General features: G+C 42.1%; 1 protein-coding gene across 3 annotated transcripts in view; it reads right to left on the bottom strand.

Moving 5' to 3' along the window:
- Positions 1-14,850: 14,850 nt before the first annotated feature.
- KIZ (kizuna centrosomal protein) overlaps positions 14,851-26,174 on the bottom strand; it is a 120,188-nt gene continuing 108,864 nt past the window's right edge. For all 3 annotated transcript variants that reach the window (XM_036322772.1, XM_036322771.1, XM_036322773.1), the window contains 4 exons: positions 25,410-25,511; positions 22,349-22,442; positions 16,894-16,937; positions 14,851-14,999 (listed from right to left, as the gene is read on the bottom strand). In XM_036322772.1, the coding sequence (XP_036178665.1) occupies positions 14,896-14,999; positions 16,894-16,937; positions 22,349-22,442; positions 25,410-25,511 (344 nt within the window). In that variant the 3' untranslated portion in view covers positions 14,851-14,895. The remainder of the gene's footprint in view (positions 15,000-16,893; positions 16,938-22,348; positions 22,443-25,409; positions 25,512-26,174) is intronic.

Here is a 26,174-nt window from a genome sequence, read left to right as displayed (position 1 = left end):
CATGACAATTACAAAGAAGAAAAGAAATGCAGCCCACCTCGCCTCATTATTCATTCACTGCTTAAGCAAATAAACTTAAATCCTCCATTCAGTGATGCTGAATTTTAATGAAGTCTGTCACTATTAGAAGTATCGTCATGGGCAAGACTTGGCCCCATAATGTCTCCTGGGCTCAGCTTGTGGTTTCTTCAAGATAATGCTTAAAAAAGATGAAAACAAGGATGGAGGGGAAAGGAACTGTGCGTTGAAAAAATCACCAGTGTCCCATTTTGCTTGTAAGACAATGATATCAATTTGAAGGAGAATATGTTAATTTAGGGTGGAAAGTTTGCAAGCACTATTTCTCATTTCTTCTATTTTTTAAAACCTGCTTTGGCCTGTTCTGTGTATCACCATATTCTTTTCTGAAATGAATCTTCCACCTGGACTAGCACGGTTCTTTGTCCTAACACATGTTATTTAAATAGAATCATTCAAGAAACTTGAATAAGAACTAAAACATAGAATTGAACACTTGTGTTATGCAAAAGATGAGTCATTATTTGGCTCAAGGCTGCACAATGTGGGAGCTGCTCTTACTCCAGAATTTAGTACAGCACAATAGCAGAAAGCCTTAAATTAATTAGTGCTCTCAGAACTGCAACAAAGGTAAGGATCCAACAGCTTTTCTGTGAGTGAATGGCGGTAACATGTTTCTGTATTTCTATCATGTATTGCTTGCTGAAGGAGAACCAGCTGAAAAATCTCTATCTCTTGTAGAGAGCACTTTAGCCGATGATTAGGGGAAAAAAGAGGATTCTTATGACACCAAAGACCAGGAACATTTTTCATGCAGCTGATCCGACTACCCAAGGTAAATCAAACGACCTAAAACTCCAAAGAAAATGCCTTCCCCTTCTGTTTAGTACACAGAGATCCCACAATGTGTGAGCCTCACTTTTATTGTCTAAGTCATAGTCAGTCACTTTCTAAAATCTCATTTGTGTTTGCCCCGCCAGCACTGGTAGGCTATGAATGCCCCTTTCCTAAAAGATCCTGCACTGGAGACAGGGGCAGCCCGTCTCCAGAGGAGTAAGACACCAAGACACCTAAAGCTTGAACTTGACATATTGATTCAAGTTAAAGGGCCTGGCTCCTAAACCTCCTGCTATGTGGTCTGGAAGGAGGAGCCTCTACCACTCTCACCTGTTAAAGGAGTTGCTAAACCAAGCTACCTTAGGATTCTTCTGGCTTTAACAGCCCAGGGTTAGATGCTCCCTCCCTTGTCTGGAGGCCTGGGACATTTGTGATCTGCATTTAATACATTGATATACGTGGCCTCATTGCAACTTGTGTTCAGCTGTGTGGGTCTTCCCTTCCAGGAGTCACTGAATGCATTCAGTAACATTTGACAAATCTTGACTGAGCAACTGCTGTGCCAGACTCAGTTGTGGGTGCTAGATGTTCCGCATAAAATGCCTGTCCTCCTAGATTTACAATCTTGCTTGTGGTAGGAAGTGGGGTGGGAGAGAGAGAGGCACCAAATAAGCGAAAAAACAATGAATAATATTGTGTTGAGTGGTGACTTCTATGAAAAAAAAAAAAAAAAAGACCCACACAGGGTAAAGGGATGGAGAGTTACAGTGGGGTGGGGCCTCTATTTTAGAGTCAAAGAAGGCCATTTTTTTCACTTTTTAAAATTGGGGTAGCACTAGCTGATTTGGCTCAGTGGATAGAGCATCGGCCTGCGGACCAAAGGGTCCTGGGTTCGAATCTAGTCAAGGGCACGTACCTTGGTTGCAGGCTCCTCCCTGGCCCCCTGGTTGGGGAGCGTGTAGGAGGCAACCAATTGATGTGTTTCTCTCACATCGAGTTTCTCTCTGTCTTTCCCACTCTCTCTAAAAATCAATGGAAAAATATCCTCGGGTGAGGATTAAAAAATAAAAATAAATAAATAAATAAATAAATAAAGTGGGGGTATAATTGACATATATGATTCTCACACCTATTGCAACATGCGGGTTTTCCCCCCACACCACCAAGCAATTCTCTACACCAGCTGGGTGTCCTACAATTCAACACAATTGTGACACTATCTACCTGGAGATAGTGTCAGTGCTCACAGATTAAGGGCTCAGTCCTACACGACTCTTCTCCCCATGACCCCCCCAGTCCCCAGGTCAGAGGCCAGTTGCAAGTTCAGGTTGTCACCAGTGCTTCTGACCCACAGGCGATAGACTGGAGGCTTCTATGACCTGCTCCTTGGGGTCAATTAATTTGCTGGGGAGGTTCACAGAACTCAGAGAAAAATTTTACTTACTAGGTTACCAGTTTTTTACAAAAGGACACAATTCAGAAACAGCCAGATGGAAGAGATGCTTAGGGCAAGGTATGCATCCATGTTCTTTGAGCAGCCACTCTCCTCAAATCTCCGCATATTCGCTAACCCAGAAGCTCTCTGCGCTCTGTACTTTTGGGTTTTTCAGGCTTCACCTAGTAGGCATGATCAGTCATTAACTCCATTTCCAGCCCCTTCTCTCCTCCCCAGAAATTAAGGGTGGGACTGAAATTTCCATCCCTCTAATCCAGTGGTTCTCAACCTTGGCTGCACATTAGAATCACCTGGGAATCTTTTTAAAATCCTGATTTCTGGGCCTCATCCTCCGGAAATTCTGTTTCTTTGTTATGGGGCGGGGCCACAACATTTGTAACAAAGAAACAGAATTTCCGGAAGATGAGGCCCAGAAATCAGGATTTTAAAAAGATTCCCAGGTGATTCTAATGTGCAGCCAAAGTTGAGAACCACTGATCTAATCAAATTGCTTCCCCATCCTCATTAACATAACAAAAGATACCTGTTGCTCTCCTCCGGCAATTCCAAGAGTTTGAAGAGCTCTGAGCCAGAAACTGGGATGGCCTCCAAATATGTATTTCTTATTATAAATTAGAATATCACAGCATACCATACGATGAACAGTTCTTTTTCTTTAACCTTTATTGTTGAAAAGTATTACAGATGTCCCGTTTTCCCCACTGACTCCTTCTCCTGCACCTGCCTCTCCCTCCCTGCCCCAAACCTTCACCACACCATTGTCTGTGTCCATGGATTATGCTTATATGCATACAAGTTATTTGGTTAATCTCTTCCCACGACAGTCTGTTCCCTGCTTCTATATCTCTGGCCCTATTTTGCTCAAAATGAACAGTTCCTAAATGTCCGGTTGGGCTCTGACAGCTGTACAGACCTGTAGGAGTGCAAACATGTCTGAAAATGTTGTGGCACTCTTATGATCCCCTTCCTTTGAATTAGGACTGGCCTTTGTGACTTAATTCCAAGGCACAGAATATGGCAGAGGGATATGGTATGATTTCTGAGGCGAGGTTAGAAAAGGCAAGACAGCTTCCATCTCTCTTTCTCCCCCTCCACAATGCAGTGAGGAAGCCCAGGACACACACAGAGGCCGGGGGTAGGTGTCTGGCCTACAGCACCAGGTGAGGTCCCACTCAACAACAACGTGAACCACTATGAGTGAATGAGCCTTTGGATAATCTTAGCCCCTAGCCTTCAAGGCTTCTAGCTGAGGTCCCAGGCATCGCAGAACATATTGTCTCTACTGTGCCTTATCCAAATCCCTGTTCCACAGAAACTCTGAGATAATAAATAGTTGTTTTGATCAACTGAGTTTGGAAGCAACTTGTTAGGCTGCAATAGATAACAGAAACAACACCCATGTAATGAAGCATGGTAGCAACCATGCTTGGGTAATGTTTAATATTTTAACCCTGCTGATTTGGCTTCTGTAATTATTTGCTTGCTAAAATAATAGAAACGTTATTTTGATTTTCTGAACTTATATAAGTTATCCCATTTGATTGGATACTCCATTGGTTGTGATTTGAATACCCCATTGATTGTGATCTTACTGGTCTTTCCAAACACATTCCTCTGCACCTGGAGACCAGGACTGCACAATTACTTTAAATTGCCTCAGTGGCTCCAGATAATGTGTTTCCATTGACTCAGTGGTTCCCAAGACCTGAAACTATAATTAATCTTTGTAAATAACTAACTTGCTCAATCTAAGCTTCTGTAAGAAAATGCTTTTTTCCAAACCAGGTTCCTCATTCCAAACCTCGAGATGTAGTCAATACCTTTGTGATATTTGCCTATATAAATCTGATGTTTTGGCCAAGGGGGCACTATGAGATTTGGAGAGCATTGCCCCCTTGTAGTACCGACTTCGAAATAAATGTGGCTCCTTAATTCGACTTCTTGAGGCGTCCTTGTGTAATTCACGGGGTACACTACAACATAATCACCATCCAAAATAAAATACAGAGTATTTTCATCACCTCTGAAGGTTCCCTTGTGCTCCAATTAATTCCTCCCTCTACCCAGAGGCACCTTTTTCTAAGTTTTACTGTCATAGCTTGATTTTGCCTATTCTATAAAGGTCAGGCCCTTAGTTTGAAATGAGTTTTGATTAGACACCTAGGGGAAGTAAGGGAATGAATGATCCATGCAAAGACCCATAACATCTAGGCAGAGGGAGCAACCAATGCAAAGGCCTCCAAAGAGGAATATGACCGGTGAGTCTGAGGAACAACAAAGAGGCTAATGTGGTCTGCACGGAGGGAACAGGAGAGAGGAGCTGGGAGTCGAAGCAAGATCAGGTTAGGTAGAGTCTTGATGACTAGGGTGAGGAATTTAGGTTTTATTTTGAATGAAAGGAGAAGCTATCAGGAGCTTTTAGCATGGGAGTGGCATGGTATGACTTATGTTTAAAAGGAATCTGGAAGTTATTTAGAGAATTATGGGGTGGCAAAGGTGGAAGCGGGGTCAACTGAGTGGTGGGTTAAAGACTACCACAGATTCTTTTTCATTTGTTCCATGGTGAGGTGGGTTTGTTTCCCATTACTTGAATCTGGGCAGGTCCTGTCCCTGCTTTGACTAAAAGAATGCACAGAAGTAATTCAGTGTAACTTCAAGGCTGTCCTTGAAGAAATCTGCAGTTTCTCGTTCAGTGCAGTTCCTTCTTAGAAATGCTGTGAGAAAGCTGAGCAGTTATGCGGTGACGTAAGACCCATGTGAAGGGAAACCAGCACCCGAGGCCTCGTCTCCAGCTGAGCTCCCAACTGGTCAGCCATCACCAGCTGCCAGCCCTGAGAAGTAGATCGTCTTAGTCTTTCTAGCCATCCGAGCACTCCAGCTGGCTTCACATAAAGCTGTAGAACCACCTGGTCAACCCACAGAATCATGAAAAATAATGAATGAGCTGTTATTGCTTTAAGCCACTCATTTTGGGATTGTTCAATCTTTGGAAATAAATAAATGAAACAACTTGTTAGGAGACCATTAGTGTGAGTGGCAGGTATTGGTGGCTTGGCTCAGAGTAGGAGGAGTGTGACAGGCGCCTCTCACAGACCTCAGAGAGGTGCTATCAGACAGCCCCCTGAGTCAGGGGAGAGGATGTCCCCACCCCAGTTCTTGTCATATAAATGAATTTAAATGAGTGGCTCCAGATGATTGTGTTGTGATAAAGCCAATTTATTAAAAACTTAAAGCATGCACATTTATTAAAGAAGCAAGGCAAGCAAATCTATACATCTGGCTTAGGAAGTGCCGATGGGCTCTCAGCTAATCTGAAGAACCAGGAGAGTGGGAGGGATTCTGCCTCATATACCCTCCTGTCTAGTTTTTCTTTGTTTGTTTGTTTGTTTCATGGACACAGACAATTGGGTGGTGAAGGCCTGGGGCAGGGTGGAAACTGGGTGGAGGGGGACAATGAGGGAAACAAGGGGGACGTATGTAATACTCCCAACCATAAAGATAAAAATAAAATAAAGTTCCTGTGTTAGATACCTTGTTACAGATTAACTGGGAAGATTTTGCTTTCCTTTGTTATGGCTTGCCCTGAATTTATGAGAAGCACCTGGCAATTAAATCCCTAGACTGCTGGCTTCTCTGTTTAAACAATGGGATGAGATAAAACCTTCCCTCTGCCTCCTTCCTCCTCTCTGCTCTCTGTTAGTTGGTTTTGGGGTGATTTAGCTATGTATTCTCTAATTGCATTAAGATTCCTCCTCCTCCCCCCTCTTTTTGGCATTCTTTTGTGAGAAGGAGAGATTTTAACCCTTTGTTCTCAAGATAATGTCCTGCTACAAGTGGCCTGCAAAACTTTTTGGCTTTGTTTAATTTTCCTGCCTCAGTTTCCCTATGTCCTCCTACCCGAAATTTTCCTAGCTTTTCATTGTCTACAACAGGAGTAGAGCAATGAGAAGAGAGATGACAGGATTTGTTATTGTGGAATAAGAGAGAAAAGAAACAGAAATGACACCAAGGATTTAGGGTTTAACTCTTGGAAGAATCGAGTTGTCATTGACTGAGATGAGAAGAATGACAGAAGAGCAGGTTTGGGAGAGAAATCAAGGATTCTGATCTGGACATGCTTAGTGTGATATACCATTAGACTTCCAGGCAAAGTAGGCAGGTGGACCTGTGAGTCTGAAATCCAGGGGAAGACTTACTTGGGCTGGAGTGAATGACGTAGGAGTGGTATTTAAAGTCATGAATGTGGATGCAATTACTTTGAGCTAGCAAGAGAAGAGATTCTTGCCTTGGCCGGTTTGACTCAGTGGATATAGCATCAGCCTGGGGACTAAAGGGTCTCGGGTTCAATTCTGGCCTGGGTTGTGGACTAGTTCCCCAGTTGGGGGCAGGAAGCAGCCCATCGGTGAGCCTCTCTCATCATTGATGTTTCTATGTCTCTCTCCCTTCCTCTCTGAAATCAATAAAAACATACTTTTTTAAAAAAGAGAAGAGATTCTTACTTCAACATTTAGGGGTAAAAAAGATAAGGAGAAACCTCAAAGGAGAATGAAAAGGAGCTGCCAATGAAATAGGAGGGAAATTAAGAGACTGTGTCCAGGAGGCCAAGAGAACATGTTTTAAAAAGGGAGTGAAGCTCTAGCTGGTTTGGCTCAGTGGATAGAGCATCAGCCTGTGGACTGAAGTTGTCCCAGATTCAATTCTGGTCAAGGGCACATGCCTGGGTAGCAGGCTCGATCCCCCATAGGGGGTGTGCAGGAAGCAGCTGATCGATCATTCTCACTCATCATTGATGTTTCTATCTCTCTCTCCCTCTCCCTTCCTCTCTGAAATCAATAAAAAAAAAAGGGAGTGAACAACTGTGTCCAGTGTGGCTGATGCACTCCTTGAATGCAACTATGAAGCCTACTGATAATACTAATCATTTGATATTTGTTGAAACTTGCTCTGTGTCTGAGTATCTAATTCATGTTTACTGATGTTGCCTGCATCAAAGGTGTGTAGTATTCTGTTCAAATCTTTTATATCTCCCCTTATTTTTTGATTTTTTTAAATCTATTCATTACTGAAAATAGCATGCTAAAATTACACACTAGCGCAGTGATGGCGAACCTATGACACGCGTGTCAGAGGTGACACGGGAACTCATTTTTTTGGTTGATTTTTCTTTGTTAAATGGCATGTGAGTATATAAAATAAATATCAAAAATATAAATCTTTGTTTTATTATGGTTGCAAATATAAAAGAATTTCTATATGTGACAGCACCAGAGTTAAGTTAGGGTTTTTCAAAATGCTGACACGCCAAGCTCAAAAGGTTCGCCATCACTGCTCTAGTGGGTGAATTTTTTTATTTCTTTTTATAGTTTTGTCAATATTTTTTCCTTTACATGTTTTGAAGCTATGTTGTTAGGGGTGTTCAGATTTGGAAATGTTACAATATTATATCTGTACTAGAGGCCTGGTGCACAAAATTCATGCAGGGGATAGAGGGGAGGCCCCTCATCCTGGCCTGCACCCTCTTACAATCCAGGACTCCTCAGAGGATGTCCCTGCAGGATCAGGCCTAAACCAGCAGTGGGACATCCCTCTTGCAATCCGGGACCGCTGGCTCCTAACCACTCACCTGCCTGCCCGCCTGATCGCCCCTAACCACTCTGCCTGCCTGCCTGATCACCTCTAATTGCTTGCCTGCCTGCCTAATGGCCCCTAACCACCTCTGCTTCAGCCCTGCCACTGTGGCTTCTTCCAGAAGGTCATCTGGAAGGACGTCTGGAAGGTCGTTTGGCTGTCCAGTCTAATTAGCATATTATGCTTTTATTATTATAGACGAAGTGACTTTATTTTGAGAAATGCTTTTTTTGTCATAAAAATCTAATTTGTATAACAATAATGTAGATATACTAACTTTATTTTTAATTTTTATTTATTGTTATTTAAAGTAATACATATAGTATTACATATGTCTCCTTTTCCCCCTACTGACCTCCCTCCAGCCAATTCACTCCCTGGCACATACCCTCACACCCCTAGTGTCTGTGTCCATTGGTTATGTTTATATCTAACTTTCTTTTGATAACTGCTAGATATATATCCCATCCTTTTTCTTTCACTCATTCTGTGTTCTGATGTTTTTTATGTGTTTCTTTCAAATGATAAATAACCCTTTATTTCTTTAAAAAAATAAAATACATCCAGCCTGTGCCAGCCCTCTCAGTCTGGGTGCCAGACAGGAGAGTTAAGAAGCGATCCTTAGATATCCAGCTCCGTTAAGCATACAAGTGACTCCACCTTCAGTATTGAGGTTATCACATGCAAGACCCCAAGCAAGAACCACCAAGCTAAGTAGAGTAAACCCACCGAACTGTGAGAAATAATAAAAAAAATCGTCTTTTCAAGCAATTAAGAATTGAAGTGGGTTTTTACACATCAATAGGTAATAAGGAGAGAAAATGTTTTAGTATCAGAACAAATAGAAGAGTGGACATTTTTTTTTAAAAAAGCTACTGATTTGACTATATATAAGGTATTATATTTTTGTACGTTAAACTAAAAAAATTATAAATTATATAGGAAGATACAGGCAGACACTGCTTCAGGTGTCCTGAGAAACAAGGGCTCTAGCCCCATAAAACTAGACATTACTCACTCTTTGGGGCATTGCTAGGCTCACAAGTGGCTGGTGAGGTCTCCAGGGGGTCTCTCTTCTTCCTTATCCTTTAAAAAAACTACAAACCAGAGTTAAGTTTAGTGGGTCTGGGATTGAGGGACTAGGCAGCCAAAGGCTGGAGCAGGAATACCACGGCCAGAGAAACAGAGCTGGAAGTATTAGGTCAGAAATAGAATATTGGGGACTCACTATAATTATAAGAAATATTAAACATGCTCTGTTAACCATGATTGTTTTGTTCTGATTAGAGAAAGCACATTCTAACCTGGCTGGGATTTGTACACCCTGGGACATGGGAGCTACCATTGGAATGCAATCCATGCTCCTTTCCTGAGAACTGCCTGTCATTATGGAAAGATTTACAACCTCGTGGCTGAAACAATCTAATCCTGGAGGCACCCACCCTTTGCAATCTCCAACCCCTATTGCCTGTAAGCTGGTCTGGAGGTACCTGGAGGCACCAGCCCTCTGTGGACCCTCTCCCCCCAGCTCAGCCTGCATTGCTTGTAACCGGTAACCATTATTCCATGCCTACTCTTCCATGACTGTGATTCTTACCTTCCCATGTAATCTTTGCCCCTCTACCCAATACAAGTAGCTGGCTTATGGGGAGAGAGAGAGCAGGTTTTTGTGGATGACCTGCTGCTCTCCCATACTGCTGGCAGTATTGGAATAATGCTCATATATGACTCAACCCTGTCTCTGCTTAAATGACTCAAGTAATGACAGGCAGCCCTGCCCCCTTGGTTGTCCAGTTACAGAAGCAGCAGAGAGTGCTGAGCCGTGCTGTCCCCAAAGCCCCCTTTTCTCTGACTTCTTCGTTAGTGAGCCAAAGCAGCCCAGCCTAGGCTCATTTCCCCACCTGGTCCCTCTCCTGTTGCTTCTTCTGTCCTAGGCCCTCCCTTGTTTCACTGTCCCCAGCTTTAATAAGGATCCTCTAAAAATCACCTGGACTTGTGTTGTGAAATCTTTCCTGCACAAAGTCAGGAACACACTACTGGCCAGTCCTAGGACGATCCCCTCAGGGTCAGGTCCCACTCAAGTAACACTGTCACATTCTGAACTCATATGGGCCAATGTCACCTCCCAATTTCTTAGAAGAGGGGCTAAGAGTGACTTCAAACTTGGGCTTCTTCAGGAAATTGTAAAGCTAGGAGCTGTGAGGAATGCTTTTCTGATCAGGCAGCACAGGCAGCATGGAGATCCAAATGCTCTGTATTTAAAGATGAGCTCAGGCCAAATTTCTTCCTGCTCATTCCAGAGCAGGGCTTGAGAGTTCTAATGGACGGAGAGGCTCTTCAAGGATCTCCAGTTTGCTTAGCAGGGACCAGATTGACCTTCTGTTTTGAATCAATGGTTCTTCCCCTGAGAGCACACAGAAGATCAAGACTGCAATCTGTCCTTCCTCCTTCTTTTCTCTGTGTAAATCCTGTCCCAGTTCTCCCAGAGCAGTTTCTTTGGGAAACGTTTACCTGTGACTTCCAAGGTCCTAGTGATGGTCCGTGGGGCTCCTGCAGGATTCTGTTTCTGAAGGTTTCCAGGGGTAAAGGGTGGAGGGGAGGAACCATCTAAACCAAGGGCCATGGCCCCTTCCTTCCAGGCAGAGGACTCAGAGGAAAAGGACTCCACCTTAAAGGATTAACATCATGAATAACCTTTGGAAGTTCCTGTAAACATTTTGCATTTATGAAATTAAAATAACAACTGTCCACATGATGTAAAGGCAATATAAGCTCACCAAGCACCTTCAAGAACCTTCCATGCAGCATCAATAAGAAACTTGTGAACTTGTTTGGCTTCAGGACCAGATAATGTGCAAACCAGGAATTATAACTGTGCGCATGCCTGTGTGTATTGTTTTTCTTCATGCAAAAAATAAAAATGTTGTTAATGGTCTGACTAGGTTCCATAACTAAGTACTCACCAGTGGATGTGAGAAATTCCCATGCCACTTCTTCAAAGGAAATCCCTTTCCTAGGACTTCCGCTCTTTCCCTCCTCTAGTGCCTACTACCCAGGTTGGCCGTGCAGACCAGGATGATGCCCTGGGGATGGAGGAGGAGCAAAATGGGAAGGACCTGGATTTTTTAGTGTGCAAGAGCAAAGGCACCTGCCAACCTTGGGGTTGCTGATGAGAAAGAAATAAACTTTCATATATTAAAAGCTACTGTATTTGGGGGCCAATTTGTCACAGTAGCTAAAACATTACCTAAACAATTTACAGGGATACACACCAAATTCATCTCTTCGTTTATTTGGCCTGGCATCATATCTAGGGCATACCAAGCTCTCCAGAATGAACGCTCTTGTTAAACGAGTGCTTGAATAATGGTTACTTCTTATATTATGCAAAAATGCCCATGAGAAAGGTTTGAGCATTGAGACGGATGCAGGCCTACCTGGAGAGGGAGAGAGAACTAGTCCTTGCCAAGAATTCGGACCAGGAGGCAGGACTGATAGCATTCGAATGGCACCGGGACATAGGATATAGTTTGATTTCAGTTAATTCATACAGTTGCCAGAGGTATGCTTGCAAGTGCTGGGAAGACCTGGCCAAGGGGGCCTTATGAATGCCCTCGGCAAACTACCATGGCGATTACACTGTAGGGTGCTACACAGTGCCCCCTTGCTCTTTTCTCTAGCACATTCTCTTGGTCAAGGAGCATCCAGCATTAAATTTGGGAATGCGGAGATGGCAATTGTATTGCCCATCAGTATCATCTGTCATCATCTTTGAGCTGCCAGTGTGACAGCTGGGGAAGAGCAGGATCAAGTTGACTGGCAGAATGTCTTACATCTAATGAGTTTGTGCACAATAATAGCAAAATAAATAAGACTCTAGAGGAATTCGGTTGTTGCTGGCATTGCGAAGTGAAATATGGCCTTCCCGGAAGCTCACAGAGCCATCTGTCATCAAATATCAGTCTCTGTGTCAATGGCTGGACTGGCCCGAGGACATGGAAGACCTCAGTGGGGGAGGGATAAAATGTTAAGGGAGCTACCTTAAGGAGCCAGAGATTTCCGGATGATTTGAGGTAAACATATAAAACCACTACCCAAGGCAGTTAGACTTGAAATCTTGGCTGCTGAACACTAGTAGGTCTTTCAATGGGATGCGTTCCTGTTCTCTCACTTGGGGTAAGTACTTGTGTAACATAATCCTTATCTGCTTGCATCTGGGCCTAGAATTAGTGCCATCCTCTTTGATGTATTTTTGCCAGTTTGATACATCAAAATCTGATTGTCACCAAAGCACTCCGCTGCTGCCACAACTGCTAGTGACAGGAATACCGAAAGTGGATGAAAGCTTGAGAATTGGATGAAAGCTGTTAGTATGTGTCGTTGTTCGGTCCCCTCATTTTTTTGTTACGGAAAAGGATGAGGGAACTCACAAGCTGTCACAAATAGAGAACTGGGCCTTAAAAATCTCATCAGTCAGTCACACAACGGAATGCCGAAGGTGTGAAACCACATGGTAATGAGGAAAGTCTGGGAGGACACAGTGGCGTGTTGACCATTTAAAAAGGAAGTGCAACTAGAAAAGCAATTCAAAGAGACGAGAAGTTCAAGGATAGCCAAGTCCTAGTGGCAGCAAATGCAGGAAACTTCATGGCTCTTATCTGAGTGAAGTTTTCAGCTCAGATTGGCCCTGATGGTGTTTATGCCTGGAGACTGTCCTTTCCCACTGCTGATGGGAGGCCCTGCATAGGCTTCTTTTGGGAGTTACAGGGACAGTAAAGTGAGGTCGACTTTGGTGTTGCAAACTCAAAGAATCCACCTCTAGATATGGTTTCCCTGTTTAGAGTAACTGTCCCCCAGCATACTATCCTCCAGGACTAGCACTGGTAGATATTTACAACAGATACGGTAGAACGATGCTCAACATCAGTTCTAGCCTCTGCTTGTATGCTTTGCTATGGCCTTACCAGAAGCTCACAGAGCCATTGTCATCAGAACCTGAAAAGCTAAAAACTACATTTTCTAGATTCCCTTGAAGCTTCGTTGTGATTTAGGTAGGTCCTACCAATCAGATCTACTTGTATGACGTTTGGAGAGTGGCTGTGAACGGGGAGTTATTGTTTAGTTTCAATTGTACAAGATGAAAAGAATTCTGGGGATGGTGATCGTACCACAACAGTGTGAGTGTACTTAATGCCACTGAATGGTACACTTAAAAATGGCTAATATGGTAACTTTTATGTGTATTTTACTATAATTTTCAAAAATTTAAAAAAATCATCCCACTGTTGTACACATATAAAAAGGAAAATATGGGCCAACTAAATAAGTTAATTTCCAGTTTGGTTCTGGGAGGAGTTTCAAGCAAGATCCACCTACTCCACTGCCATCTTGAGCCGATACTGAATGAATTTCTTTTTTTTTTTTTAATATATTTTATTTATTCTTTACAGAGAGGAAGGGAGAGGAATAGAGAGTTAGAAACATCGATGAGAGAGAAACATCGATCAGCTGCCTCCTGCACACTTCCCACTGGGTATGTGCCTGCAACCATGGTACATGCCCTTGACTGGAATCAAACCTGGGACCCCTGAGCCAAACTGGTTAGGACCTGAATGAATTTCTTGATAGTTCCCTTCCACTTCACTATACTGCCTCCAAATGTCTTTGCTTTCTTGGTGGTGTCCTTTATAGTAAAAATAAATAAATAAATAAATAAAAAAATTTAATTTTGGTAAAGTCCAATTTATCTAGTTTTCTCTATTGTTATTGCTTTTGGTGTCATATCTAAGAAACCACTATCTAAAGCAAGGTCACAAAGATTTACATCTATGCTTTCTTCTAAGAGTTTTATATTCTTACATTTAGGTCCTTGATCCATCTGAAGTTAATTTTTCTATACAGTTCAAGGCAGGGACCCAACTTCATTCTCTTGCATAAAACTATCCAGTTGTCCCAGCATCATTTGTTGAAAAGACCAATACTTTCCCTATATAATGGTCTTGGTATCCTTATCAAAAATTAAATGAACATAGCCCAGCTGGTGTGGCTCAGTGGTTGAACGTTGTCACTATGAATCAGGTCATGGTCCAGTTGGGGCACATGCCCGGGTTGCAGGCTTGATCCCTGGTGGGGAGTGTGCAAGGGGGGGGGGGGGGGAATCAATGATTTTCTCTCATCATTGCTGTTTCTATCTCTCTCTCCCTCTCCTTTCCTCTCTGAAATCAATACAAGTATATTAAAAAAATTAAATGATCATAAATGTAAGGGTTTATCTCTGCATTATCAATTCTAGATTATATATAAATCAATATTTCATTGATCTATATGTCTGTTTTAGTACCACACTGTCTTAATTACTGCAAGTTTTTAGTAGGTTTCAAAATTGGGAAGTGTGAGTACTTCAACTTTTTCTTTTTCAAAACTGTTTTGGCAAATCTGGGCCCCTTAACATTTCCATATGGATTTTAGGATCAGTTTGTCAATTTCTACAGAGAAAACAATTTGAATTTTGATGGGTACTGAATTCATTACTTTGCTTTTTGATAACACTGAAAAATGAATATGCTACTTCATAATCTATCTATATATATAAAAGGCTAATATGCAAAGTGTCCCCTCAGGAGTTCAACACGGAGACTGGGAGCTCATTCACTCGCTATGACTTTTGCTGACCACCAGGGAGAGGTGCAGAACGAAGGAAGGCCCCAGCTGGCAGCCAGAAGGCCCCAATCAGCCCTGATCCCCGGCCAGGTCTAGGGACCCTACTCATGCATGAATTTCATGTACTGGGCCTCTAGTTATGCCATAAAATTTCAGTGGAATAGCAATGTGGTCCCAAGTTTTCATATTAAACAATTAGAAAACTTTTTAAAAGGACTCATTTATTTTGGAAATCACATATGAAGACAGGGTTTCAATTTGTTTAAATACTTTATTTGAAGAACAGTTACAGTTTATTAGTCATAAAAATCATCAAAATCATCCGTGGATGTGCTATGGTCTCTAGGACGTAAAGCAGCTTCAATTTCTGAGTTAGTGTCATCAGACTCACCCCAGAAGGCTGGAAGAGAAAAGAAGACAGCTATTTAACATCTTGGTACCTTGATTAGCCTGGTTTAATTAGCTGGACTGGTTAATTGGAGCACTGGTCTGCAAAAGGCCTCCTAGGGACACCATGTGATGTACCTGACCAGATACACCTGGAATGCATGTCTGTACTGCACAAATTTACATATTTTACAGTGTGTTCTATGTATTGTTATGGAAAACACTTTACAGAATACTTCTTTTCCCTTCCGTGTGTCCAACTCCTTACTGTAGGATTGGGATTTAAAATCAGGATTAACACAGAAGCAGGATTACCTGGGTATTTTATTAGGTCTGATACCACTTCACTGAGCTGCCTCTCCACCTTGATCTCCCTCTGTTCTTCACTCTTGTGAAGCAGAGAGGAGAAGAGAAGAGGTGCTTTACACTGGCACAAAGGTCTGGGTACACATGGTTTATTTTGGAGGTAATCCTGAGAATGATGGGGGTTAGGAGAACTGGGAAAGTGACACAGGGGCCGTTAATGAGAAAGGCTGGTGGCGGTGGTCCTACAGGGGATCCTCTGAGAGACTGCAGAACTCTCCTTAAATTGTCCAAAGAATAAGGAAGTGAGATAATTTATCCACCAACTTCCATGTCTCCTTGTGTGAGGGTTGTTCTCAACCAGGGCATCTACTCCCTGGCACTTTGGGCTGCCCTGTGAGAAAGGAGCTTTATCTACTCCTGTGGTCAGATAAAGCCCTCAGGTGGAGAGCCACAGCTGCCTGATGTAGAAGGCCAAGGGCATGCCAGTGAACTGCTGAGGGACCCCCACAGTGATCAGACAGGATGTGGTGGGGATACTGTCTGCTACACTGACAATCTCCATGACTATCAATACCTACATGGCATCACCTGTCAGCTCTGTGATGCCTTCTAATATATGACTCCAATATCCTTCTACCAACCTGGTAAGGTAAGTATTAATATCTGTTTTACTGATCAAATTGAGGCTGTAACTGGCCAAACCATCATCAGTGGCTGGTCAAAGCCCAGAGTCTCACTTAGGTCGTCTGACTCAAATCCATGTTCTCAATTATAACCCACTAGAAACGGTTTAAGGAGACAGGAGTAGATAGAGACCAAGCTCAAAAGGGAATATCCTAGAATGCTATGTGAAAGGAAGGTTAGACTCTCCTTGTAAGCTGGGTGTTAAAGGTTGAATAGGAGCTTGTAGGCTGAGAAAAGAAAAAGGAACATTACAGAGAAGGAGTAACATGAGCAAAGGCACACAGCATAAGGCTGTGATTAGACTCAATGAGGATAAGACTCTTGGAAGAGCTGCGCTGGAGAGTAGGGATGGGGCCAGACAAAAAAGGGAGAAAGTATAGACTTTATCCTGTAGATGGTGGGAAGGCATTGGCAGTTCTTAATCAGGAAGGTAAGAAGGTTAAATGAGGTTGTAGATGCTGGTGGGCAGGTGTAGGACAGTCAGGAGTTGGGATGAGGTAGGATATTAAAAAACCAGTTTGAGTCTCCTGCAAGAGCCCTTCATGTCTTGAGAAGTGGGTGCTTGCAGGGCACTGGCAGTGAGGATGGAACAGAGGCAAAAAACATTTCACAGGTAGAATACAGTGCTGGTAATCAATTATATGCGGAGGTCAGGACTCCCTGCATATTCATACTTGCAAATTAAAATGCTATGCTTCTCACCTATGGCACCCATGTGCTCTCAGGTCACAGCCCTGTCACTGAAGCCCTCCAATCCCCTCACAGATAACATCCCCCCAGGGAGAGTTAGTTGCAAGGACTGCCCTTGTGATCACAGATGTGCTTCATGGCCCTTACACCAGAAAACAAATACATGTCACAAACAGGTCTTTTGGTCAGAACAGAAAATGGCAATCTGGTCTCGTTACTTATCTTACCTTTAGACTTTAAGTTGGTAGTTAGTTTCTTTTTGTTTTCATGACTGTAAAATAAAGGAATAACCTGAGTTCTAAAGAAAAAGATAACCAGACTAATATTTTTACAAAAAGCACCTTAGGGAAGAAGCACATGTTATTCACTGAAAGGCCAGAAAATTTACATTTACTCCCCAACTTTTAAAGCAAAAAGAAAATGTCAGGCCTGCTGTGGCCAGAGGCGTTGGCTGATGCTTTGGTGGGAGGGTCCCTATTACAGCAGCATCGCTGCTGCCCCTGAGTGTTGGCTCTGCAGCAGTTGAGTCAGACTCCTCCCCCCGCCCCCCCCCCCCCCCCCCCCGTGTGCCAAGGGGCATTGCACACTGTGCTGTTTCGGAGAATGAATGCAAGGCAGTGAGACGAGGACCGATTTCCCCTCAACAGTCTCTGGAAAAAACTAGTGTGTAAAGCGTTAGCACTTGTAGACAAACTAAAAGAGAAATACCTGAAGTAGGGAGTTCAAGATGGTAGGATACAAGAAGTTGATGAGGAAGTTAAAATACTTATCTTCATCAAGCCAATACTTAACGTTTTAACAAAGGAGTTAAAAATAAACTCTCACTTTCCTTAGTTAAACATGTTAACATGTGGCAGAAAAAAATACAATTATCCTAGAAATCCATGTTTAAGTCTCCGTGTATCACATGCATAAAAATGCAAGTGTCTAATGCATCTAATATCTAGCAGTTTGTTTGCTAGAGCCAATCAAACAAGAAACTGGCTCTATGGGATATGATGCCCACATCAGTGCTCCTTTTCAAGAGCTTTTGCAATTTTAATGAATTTAAAAGTCTCCTGTGGGAGCATCATTCAATTTTTAAATTATACTTAAATTCTCTAATGTTCAGCCCCACAACCACATCAAAATTACAACTAACCTACAGAACAACCATCACTGAGAACCACCTAAAATATAGCGGAACTGAAGTCCTCAACTAGGGATTTAAAGAAGAAGCCACATGAGATAGATAGGAGGGGCAGAAACATGGAACAGGCTGGTCCCACTCCCACGTATGGCGGTTTAAAATCAGGAGGGATATTTCAGCTGTGGAAGTCCCCCCTGAGGTGCTAGGAGTCCCAGCCCTACACCAGGCCTCCCAGCCCAGGGTTCCAGAGCCAGGAAGAGAAGTCCCCATAACTTCTGGCTATAAAAACCAATGGGGAGTGTGGCTGAGGGAGATAGAGGCTGCTGGAGTCCAAGGCAGTTCCTCTTAAAGAGCCCCTGCATGGACTTACTCAGACTCACTCCTGAGCTCCAGCACTGGGACAGCAGCTTGAAAGGAATCAGGGGCATACAGAGAGGCTCTGAATTGGCTGGTAGCAGGGGTAGAGAGCATCCAGCCCATGGGCCATATAAAGCCCATGAAATCATTTGTCTGGTCCTAACAAGGCATTAGGGGTGAGTTAATTAAATGTTTGACCAAATGTAGCAGGCTAATTTTTAGGTTGATAATTTTATATGGCCCTTGAATGATGTTAAAAATATCCAAATGGCCGAAACCGGTTTGGCTCAGTGGATAGAGCGTCGGCCTGCGGACTGAAGGGTCCCGGGTTCGATTCTGGTCAAGGGCATGTACCTGGGTTGCGGGCATATCCCCAGCGGGGGATGTGCAGGAGGCAGCTGATCGATGTTTCTCTCTCATCGATGTTTCTGACTCTCTATCTCTCTCCCTTCCTCTCTGTAAAAAATCAATAAAATATATTTAAAAAAAAATATATCCAAATGGCCCTTGGCAGAAAAAAGGTTCCTCATCCTTGCCTAGGTCCTGCCAGGTTACTTCCTATTACTTTCCAAAATTCTCACTCTTTCCCTATGCATTGCCACCCTCTGGTCAACAAAACCAGCATCTCTTGCCTGGATCTTTTTTCTTTTTTTGAATCCTCACCTGAGGATATTTTTTTGTTACTGAATCTAGAGATTGATTCTGGAAAGCAGAAGGCAAAAAATAATCCAGAAAAAAAAAATCCCAATGAGTATCCCTGCAAATCTATAAAAACTAATTTTAAGTTTCAGAGGCAGACCAAAGTCTGAGACATTCTAATTCAACAAAGTCTGAGCGCCCCCTGATGGTTAACCAGGAGCCCTGCAGCAGACACTGCTTTTTAGCTGCCTGGGGTCAACTTGCTAACTAACTCCTTCCATTTGGCTAATCAAGCCATTGTTCTTTTGTGCTCTGTGTAGAAAAGAAAGAACTATACTAGTTTATGATGAAAAGCATGTGGATTATTTAGGAAGCTGCTAATTCGGTAGAATTTAAGGAGAATGCAGATTTGCTAAGCCAGAGATGCAGATGGGGCTTTTATATGAGAACCTAAAGCGCATCCAGAAAAACCTCATTTTTATTTCTTTGTGATCTTCTTATCGCCCCAGGAGGAAATGGCATAGTGACCAGGCAAGAAGAGAGACACCACGGTCCCCAGAGCATCAGCCGTAGCCTGGCGCCCTCCCCTGGCCGCTCCCGTAGCTGCAGGGCTGGTATGGAATGCCACCCAAGGAGGCTCTGCCAGGGTGCCTGCGGTGGTTGGATGACCTCTGCTACCTTTCCCCCCAGCAATTAAGTTGTAAGCACACATCCTTTTCTTTTGGTAAAATGTTATCTCGATCCAACCAGTAAACTGAAGTTACCCGACAGGCTGTTAACATATACTCTCCACTGAACAAATGGATCTGGGAGAGTGAAAGCGGCTTCCCGGGGAAGGTAGAGCAAGACAATGTTTGCAGAAGAGAGGAAGCTCTGGCATGCACCCCGAACAAAAGGGAACAAGTGGTCTTTACGCGGAGAACAGCTTCCTATTAGGACTCACTCCTTCGTACATTATGCCTTTCATCCCCACTCAACCACAAAATGATTTTGCCGAAGCAAATACAATAGTAGAAAAAGATTTACACTGAAAGAATCTTTAATAATAAACTGTTGCCGATCTGCCTGCTTGCCTGTGATTTATAATACAATAAACATCGGATTCTATTACGGCTCATGCACTGAAGCTGCTGTTCTGAAAAATGGAATATGAAAGCACCCGGACCGCACCACCATCACAATGAAATGAGCATGTATAAATGTGCTAAGAGTATCTCTTTGCATCTTTTATAGCTTGTGTGTATTAATCTGTAACGCTTATTAAGAAAGCCATTGCTATGCAAAGCAGCACCCAATCCCTTTCTCTGGCTTTTCAACAGAGTGCACTGTTTAGCCAATAGGACGGACCCTCTGGCCCTCATTCTGCATTCATCGCAGGCAACATTTGCACAATGTATCTCTCAAAGGCGGCTGAAAAGAAGGCCTTAATACTCATGTAAACAACTGCAAACCAATTACTTAATGAATCAGGCCCACACATAATGAGGTGCAGACAAAGAGCTATAAATGTATTTTTGCGCCCAAGCCACTGCTTTAAAGTAAAATCCCTCGGCTGTAGTTTGGGCTTAACTAGCACATCATAATTATTGTCTCTAGGACATCAGAGGAAGCCATTTCTTTTTTTTTTTTTTTTTTAGGTCCAGCGGGTTCTTTTTTTTTCTTTTTTTTTTTTGAGGTTGCTCATCAGCTCACTGACAAAATAGAGCAAAGAAGAATTTTTAAAAGTGCTACAGCAGCACTGCACTGTTATGTTTATTCTCAAGTACTGGTTTCGAGACCACTTGTAAAAGCAATAAAGCACGAGGAGTGACTGTAGTAAGTGGGATCTTTAAATGTAAGCCTCTAAGAAATTTCAGTGAATTCAGGCACAAACAGCAAAATCAGAGCTCTCCAAAGCCCAGGGTGGCGTATTAACAACAACTCACCCAGCACAAGAACAAAACCAGAAACATCCAACCCAGGACTTGGCGCCCAGACCTTTTCCTCACTGGATTAGAAACAAGGCTTCCGTGAGGAATGTTTTTTCTTAAAGGGGGTGATGTGATTACTTGTAATTTATTTAGGAAATTAATTTCATGCAGAAGAAACAGTAATAACAAAAGGTCCCTGACTCAAACTGAAAAAAAAAAAAAAAAGAAATTGCTTTCTATAATGAAATATAGGAGTAAGACATGAAATGATCAGGCTGAGAAAATGTTCTGCAGAATCCAACTGCTTTCTGAATGTATTTAAAAATTGCCTGAAGAATACATATAAAGAAAAGTTTAAGAAGGATTGGGTTTTTAATGCCTCCAAAATATAATAAAAACATTTTTAACCATCTTTAAAAACTAAATGCTTGTATTATTATACCAAATTGTAACCATTAAATGCTAAAAACTACCTGTAAATTTGTCTTTTAAAATTCCTTCTAGAAGACCTAAAACTTGAATTTATAGTATAATCATAAAAATATAATACTTTAATACACTTCCTGACCCATAATTCATTTTATACGTACATCAAAAACATGGATGAAAATCCAGGTATTAAAGATAATAATTTCTGATAACTACATGAGTAATTCCCTAAAATTAAACTTACCAGGTTTCTAAAAGCAGAATTCAATTTTAAAATATCATTCTTTTAAAAATATATTTCAGGTCCTAAAAATATTGTAATGTTTTTTAAAATATAAATGAAAACATTTTTTTTTTTTTCATTTTAAAACACTATTATTTCTGGATCAAATCACTTTATCTTATGGGATACCAGAAATGTGAAGTTTCTGTTTTAAAATTTGGGCTAAGCAGTTAATTCAAATGTAATGCAATCATCCAAAGGACTTTTTAAATGAGAAATGTTACTACAAAAGGAAACTTGTAGTAACTTCTAAATGATATTCATCCCAAAGCAAAAAGGAAGGTACTTCATCAGACGCTTGCTTCTATTCCCATCTATAAATTCTTGCTAATTGACTCATGCCACTGCACGATTAGCATTTTATGTTGATGACAAATCCAGCACACAACTCACTTATCATTGCTTGGAAAACTTAAAGTGCTACAGTTAAGAAAAAATGTGAAGAAATAAATTTTGTTCTTTATGGAAAATAAGGAAGAAAAGATAGAAAAGGAAAGTATAATGTAGCCCAAATACTTAGTACAAAAGAGGAGTACAAAAACAAATAGCCAGCAATGCTGTATGTACATCAGCTGTCTCAGAAAGAAGAAACGGCCACTTTATTTCCTTTAAGGTCCGATGTTTTCTCTGCCCCTTTCCATTGTGTGGTCTCTAAGCAGCCCTACTGCGAGCAGCTGTAGACGCTAATTTGTGGTTCACTGAGGTGTCAATTGAGTCTTAAACCAAGGAAACAACAGCTGCAAAACAATACTTGGCTCTGGTGCAAACATTTTCAAAGGTAGGCTGAAGTTTCAACTGTTATTTTAGAGAAATACCAGAACCAGAACCTTCCATCAAGTCACACAACAAAATAACATGTAGCTGGAGTTTGATTCATTGCATAGTGACATTTCTCTTCTTGTTGCCACCATTCAGAAAGGCTTTCCTGACTTTACCTTGACAAAGGACTTCTTTCGCTAGATGAAAAACTAGTTTCCGATGTGATTTTGTTAGTTGTCGTCTTCAATGTACCACCGCCAATGTTCAAACCTGTGACAAGCACCAACAGGAGAGGGAGCATTAGCCTCCATATAGGAACAGACACAACGAAGAAAGAAGGGGCCTCACAATAACTTTGGTAAAATGTCAACAGAGGAAGATGCTGCTCAAGCCACAGAAAGCAAGGGCGCTTTTGAGGCAAGAAATAACAAATTGGTAGAATACTGAAAAGAAGTGTGTGTGTGTGGGGGGGGGGGCGGGGGGGAGAGGGGAGGGTTTCCCAGTGAAACACAGAAGCCACAAAAAGTGAATAAAATCATTCAAAGAACACCATTTTAAATGATCAAGATGCACGGGTAAGCACATGGATCCCCACTATGGCATCGAGCTCTGGATAATTCACATTGTTATAACACACAGGCACCAACTCAATGGGTGCAAGGAGCCAGGTCTCAGAAATAACGGACACTCCAGGAGACAGCTGCCCACACCACCCACCTTTTAAAGCGCCTCTGCCAAATCCTCTGTTTTTCCATCTTGCAGAGGAGACTGAATCTCCACTGAAAACCGTCAAGGCCACTCTTTAACCAGCCTGACAAGGTTGATGGGGAAGATGCACAATGCACCTTTCCCCTGGAGTTGGGGAAACCCCATGATGCCCCCAATTTGCGGGGCAACTCCTGGCCTATGCCTCCTGGGAGTCATCAGCCTCGGATGTGTTTGTTACAAGTCTGATTCTTAACTGGCAGTTGCCCAAGATCACAGATAGAGAGTGCCAGGGCAGCTCAGCAAAAGGCATTTGCTGACTTTCTACCCCGTAATCGGCTTGCCTGCACAGAACCTCTGCAGCAGAGGGATTCTCTTGATAACGTGTCCATGTGCAGCCTGCACAGGTCTGCAGGTGCTTACCAGGACCTGGTCATTTCAGATAGGAAAACAAAGGCACCAGGTTTAAGTGGCTTTCTTTAGAGACAGGTCCAGACACAAAAAAACTAAGACATCTGGTGTAGAAAGTAATTAAAACATGCACCGCACTTCAATCGTTAGACTTGGGGGTGGCTCCTGAGTTGAGAGTGCACATGCCCATTACCACCTGGAACCGTGCTGGGTAGTTTAACAAGGTACTTGGCTTCCTCTGCCCTCTGAGCCTACTTCCTGCTTCTTTTTGGAGCTCAGAGAAGTCCCGAGGATCAGAGTGAGAATGAGAAGGAAAAAGTAATGCATGACCAAAATGCAAAAGAAATACCAGAGGCAGTGTCTAACTACAATGACTGCCAACACTATTAGAAGCACTAAGAAGATCCAAATGATGACAATTTAGAATGTTGCAAACACATAGTGTAATTTTAAGTGTAGAGTGAGAAAATTGAATCTAGGGATACTTGACTACAAAACCCATATAGTATCACTTCACTTACGAATTAATTAACAAAATATGTTTAATTATTAATACATTAATACTATAATTTTGATACACATCCAACAGACTACAACTTATATCATATTTACTCATCCTTTGAACCTGTCCAATGAACTATCCAAAGTATACTTACCAATAACAAATCTGTGGAGTCGCCTGTGTATGTCTGCTAACCAGCTATAATGCTCAAAAAGAGACATTACTTTCTTGGGGCCTTGCTTATAAAATGAGGGGGTTGAATAAGTTCCCCTGGGTTCTAATTCTGTGACTCAAATGTGAAGAAGGAGATGAAAAGCAAACATTTAAGGGCTCACAAGTGCTCTATCTCTCCCAAGTGATGAAGACTTCTATTGCAGGCAGAGGCCCTATTTTATACCTGAACAAACTACAATGTCTCATGTTCACAGAGTTCAAATCACTGCCACCACTGCGACCACCACATGCCAGCCCTCCTGGAGGCTTTTCTCCAACAGGCACAGGGCTGGGTACTTAAGCTACAGTGGCTCACTGAATCCTCAAAACAACCAAAATAAATTTGGCAGCAACCAATTCTAACATTACAATTAACTAGGAAATAGCTTCAAAGACAAGTCTGATGTACCATTAAGTGTGTCTCTCAAAAAAAGTGTCTGTCTGGTGAACACATCTTTGAGACAGTTGGGAAATCTGAATATGAACAGGAAATCATGTGATATTAAGAAGTCATTTTTTGCCCTAGCCAATTTGGCTCAGTGGATAGAGCACTGGCCTGTAGACCAAAGGGCCCTGGATTCGATTCCGGTCAAGGGCACAAGTCTGGGTGTGGGCTCAATCCCAGTAGGGGGCATGTAGGAGGCAGCCGACTGATGATTTTTCCTCATCATTGATGTTTCTCTCTCTCTCTCCCTCTCCTTTCCTCTCTGAAATCAATAAAGATATATTTAAAAAGATCATTTTTTCATTCTGATAGATAAGAATAATGGTATGGTGTCTTATGTAAAAGTAACATTAAAGTGTACTTCCTTCAGTATTAATCCATTTATTTTCACAGAGGGAACTGAGGTGACTTATACTAAAAACGTGTAATAAAATGAAAACCAGTGAAAATCATAAAAATACAATAAAATATTAGAAAACAGAGAAAATTACACTTAAAACAAACATCCCAGATTGTCGAAATTACATTTAAGCTTAAAACTAGTTTTTACTGGGATTTAGTCTTCTCATCTAAAGAACCCCCAAATACCTCAACATTCTGGGTAGCCTAGGATGGTGCTCCCATTGATGGTTAGGAAACTGGAAGATGTGGGAAGAAAAGGACTGGACGTGACTCCTGTGGTACTTAGGGACACGTTGCTCTCATGTGCCTGCAGGCAGAATCCCAGGGTCTGTAAGCGCCATCACCTTGAGGGGCCAGAATGTATCCAGGAGGGAAGACTTCCAAACTCGTGTTCATTAACAACTGGAAAGGTACTGGCTCATTCTGACAGTGACAGTTTGTTACAAAGCAAATTCCAGAAACCTTCAAAGAATGACCACTCTTCCCTGAACCCAGCACTGGCCACCACCCTGTGTTGTCCTAGACACTGATTTCAAGGGCTGGATCTGCCCTTGCTCACCTGGAAGCTGTGAGGCAGAAGCGTCCTTTTGGAGTCTGTCCTCAGTTTGATCTGCATTATCCTGAAGGGCAGACTGCTTCAGCCACTGGTAGACTTTTGTTTCTATTGATGACAAAAAAAGGCACAGAGATTTGGATATCTACATGCAAAAGAGAGATGGACCCTTACCTTATATCATACAGAAAAATCAACTCAAAAATGATTAAGGACTTAACTGTGAGACCTAAAACTATTAAACTCTTAGAAGAAAACACAGGATAAAAGCTTTAGGACAGTGGACTTGTCAATGATTTCTTGGATGACCAAAGCACAGTCAATAAAATAAAAACCGACTAATAGGACTACTACAAACTTAAAATTTTTGCATGTCAAAGGAGACAATCAACAGAGTGAAAAGGCAAGCTATGCAATGGGAGAAAATAATTGAAATAATATATTTGATAAGGGGTTAATATCCAGAACATATAAGGTACTTATATAATTTGATAACAACAAAAAAATAAAGCACTTTATTAATACTTTTTAAACGCATGAAAATTGTTTCTGTACTGCCTCTTTTAGGTACTCTGAAAACAAACAAAAACCAATTTAGTTGAACGGAGTTTTCAAGACTCAAAGACAAGTTGTGTGAGTTTATCTGAGATGGCCAAATGCTATTCATTATTCTGAGTGGGTCAACTCATGGTAAATGGTTTCTCTCCACTCCGGGCCTTGCAGAAGCCACTACAGAATGAACCAGAAGAAACAGCACGGATTCCTTGGTCC

This window comes from Myotis myotis, unplaced genomic scaffold (assembly GCF_014108235.1).
Source record: "Myotis myotis isolate mMyoMyo1 unplaced genomic scaffold, mMyoMyo1.p scaffold_m19_p_9, whole genome shotgun sequence".
NCBI classification, from domain to species: domain Eukaryota; kingdom Metazoa; phylum Chordata; class Mammalia; order Chiroptera; family Vespertilionidae; genus Myotis; species Myotis myotis.
The sequence above is the reverse complement of the archived record's forward strand: the minus strand, read 5'-3'. Positions and strand labels throughout refer to the sequence as shown.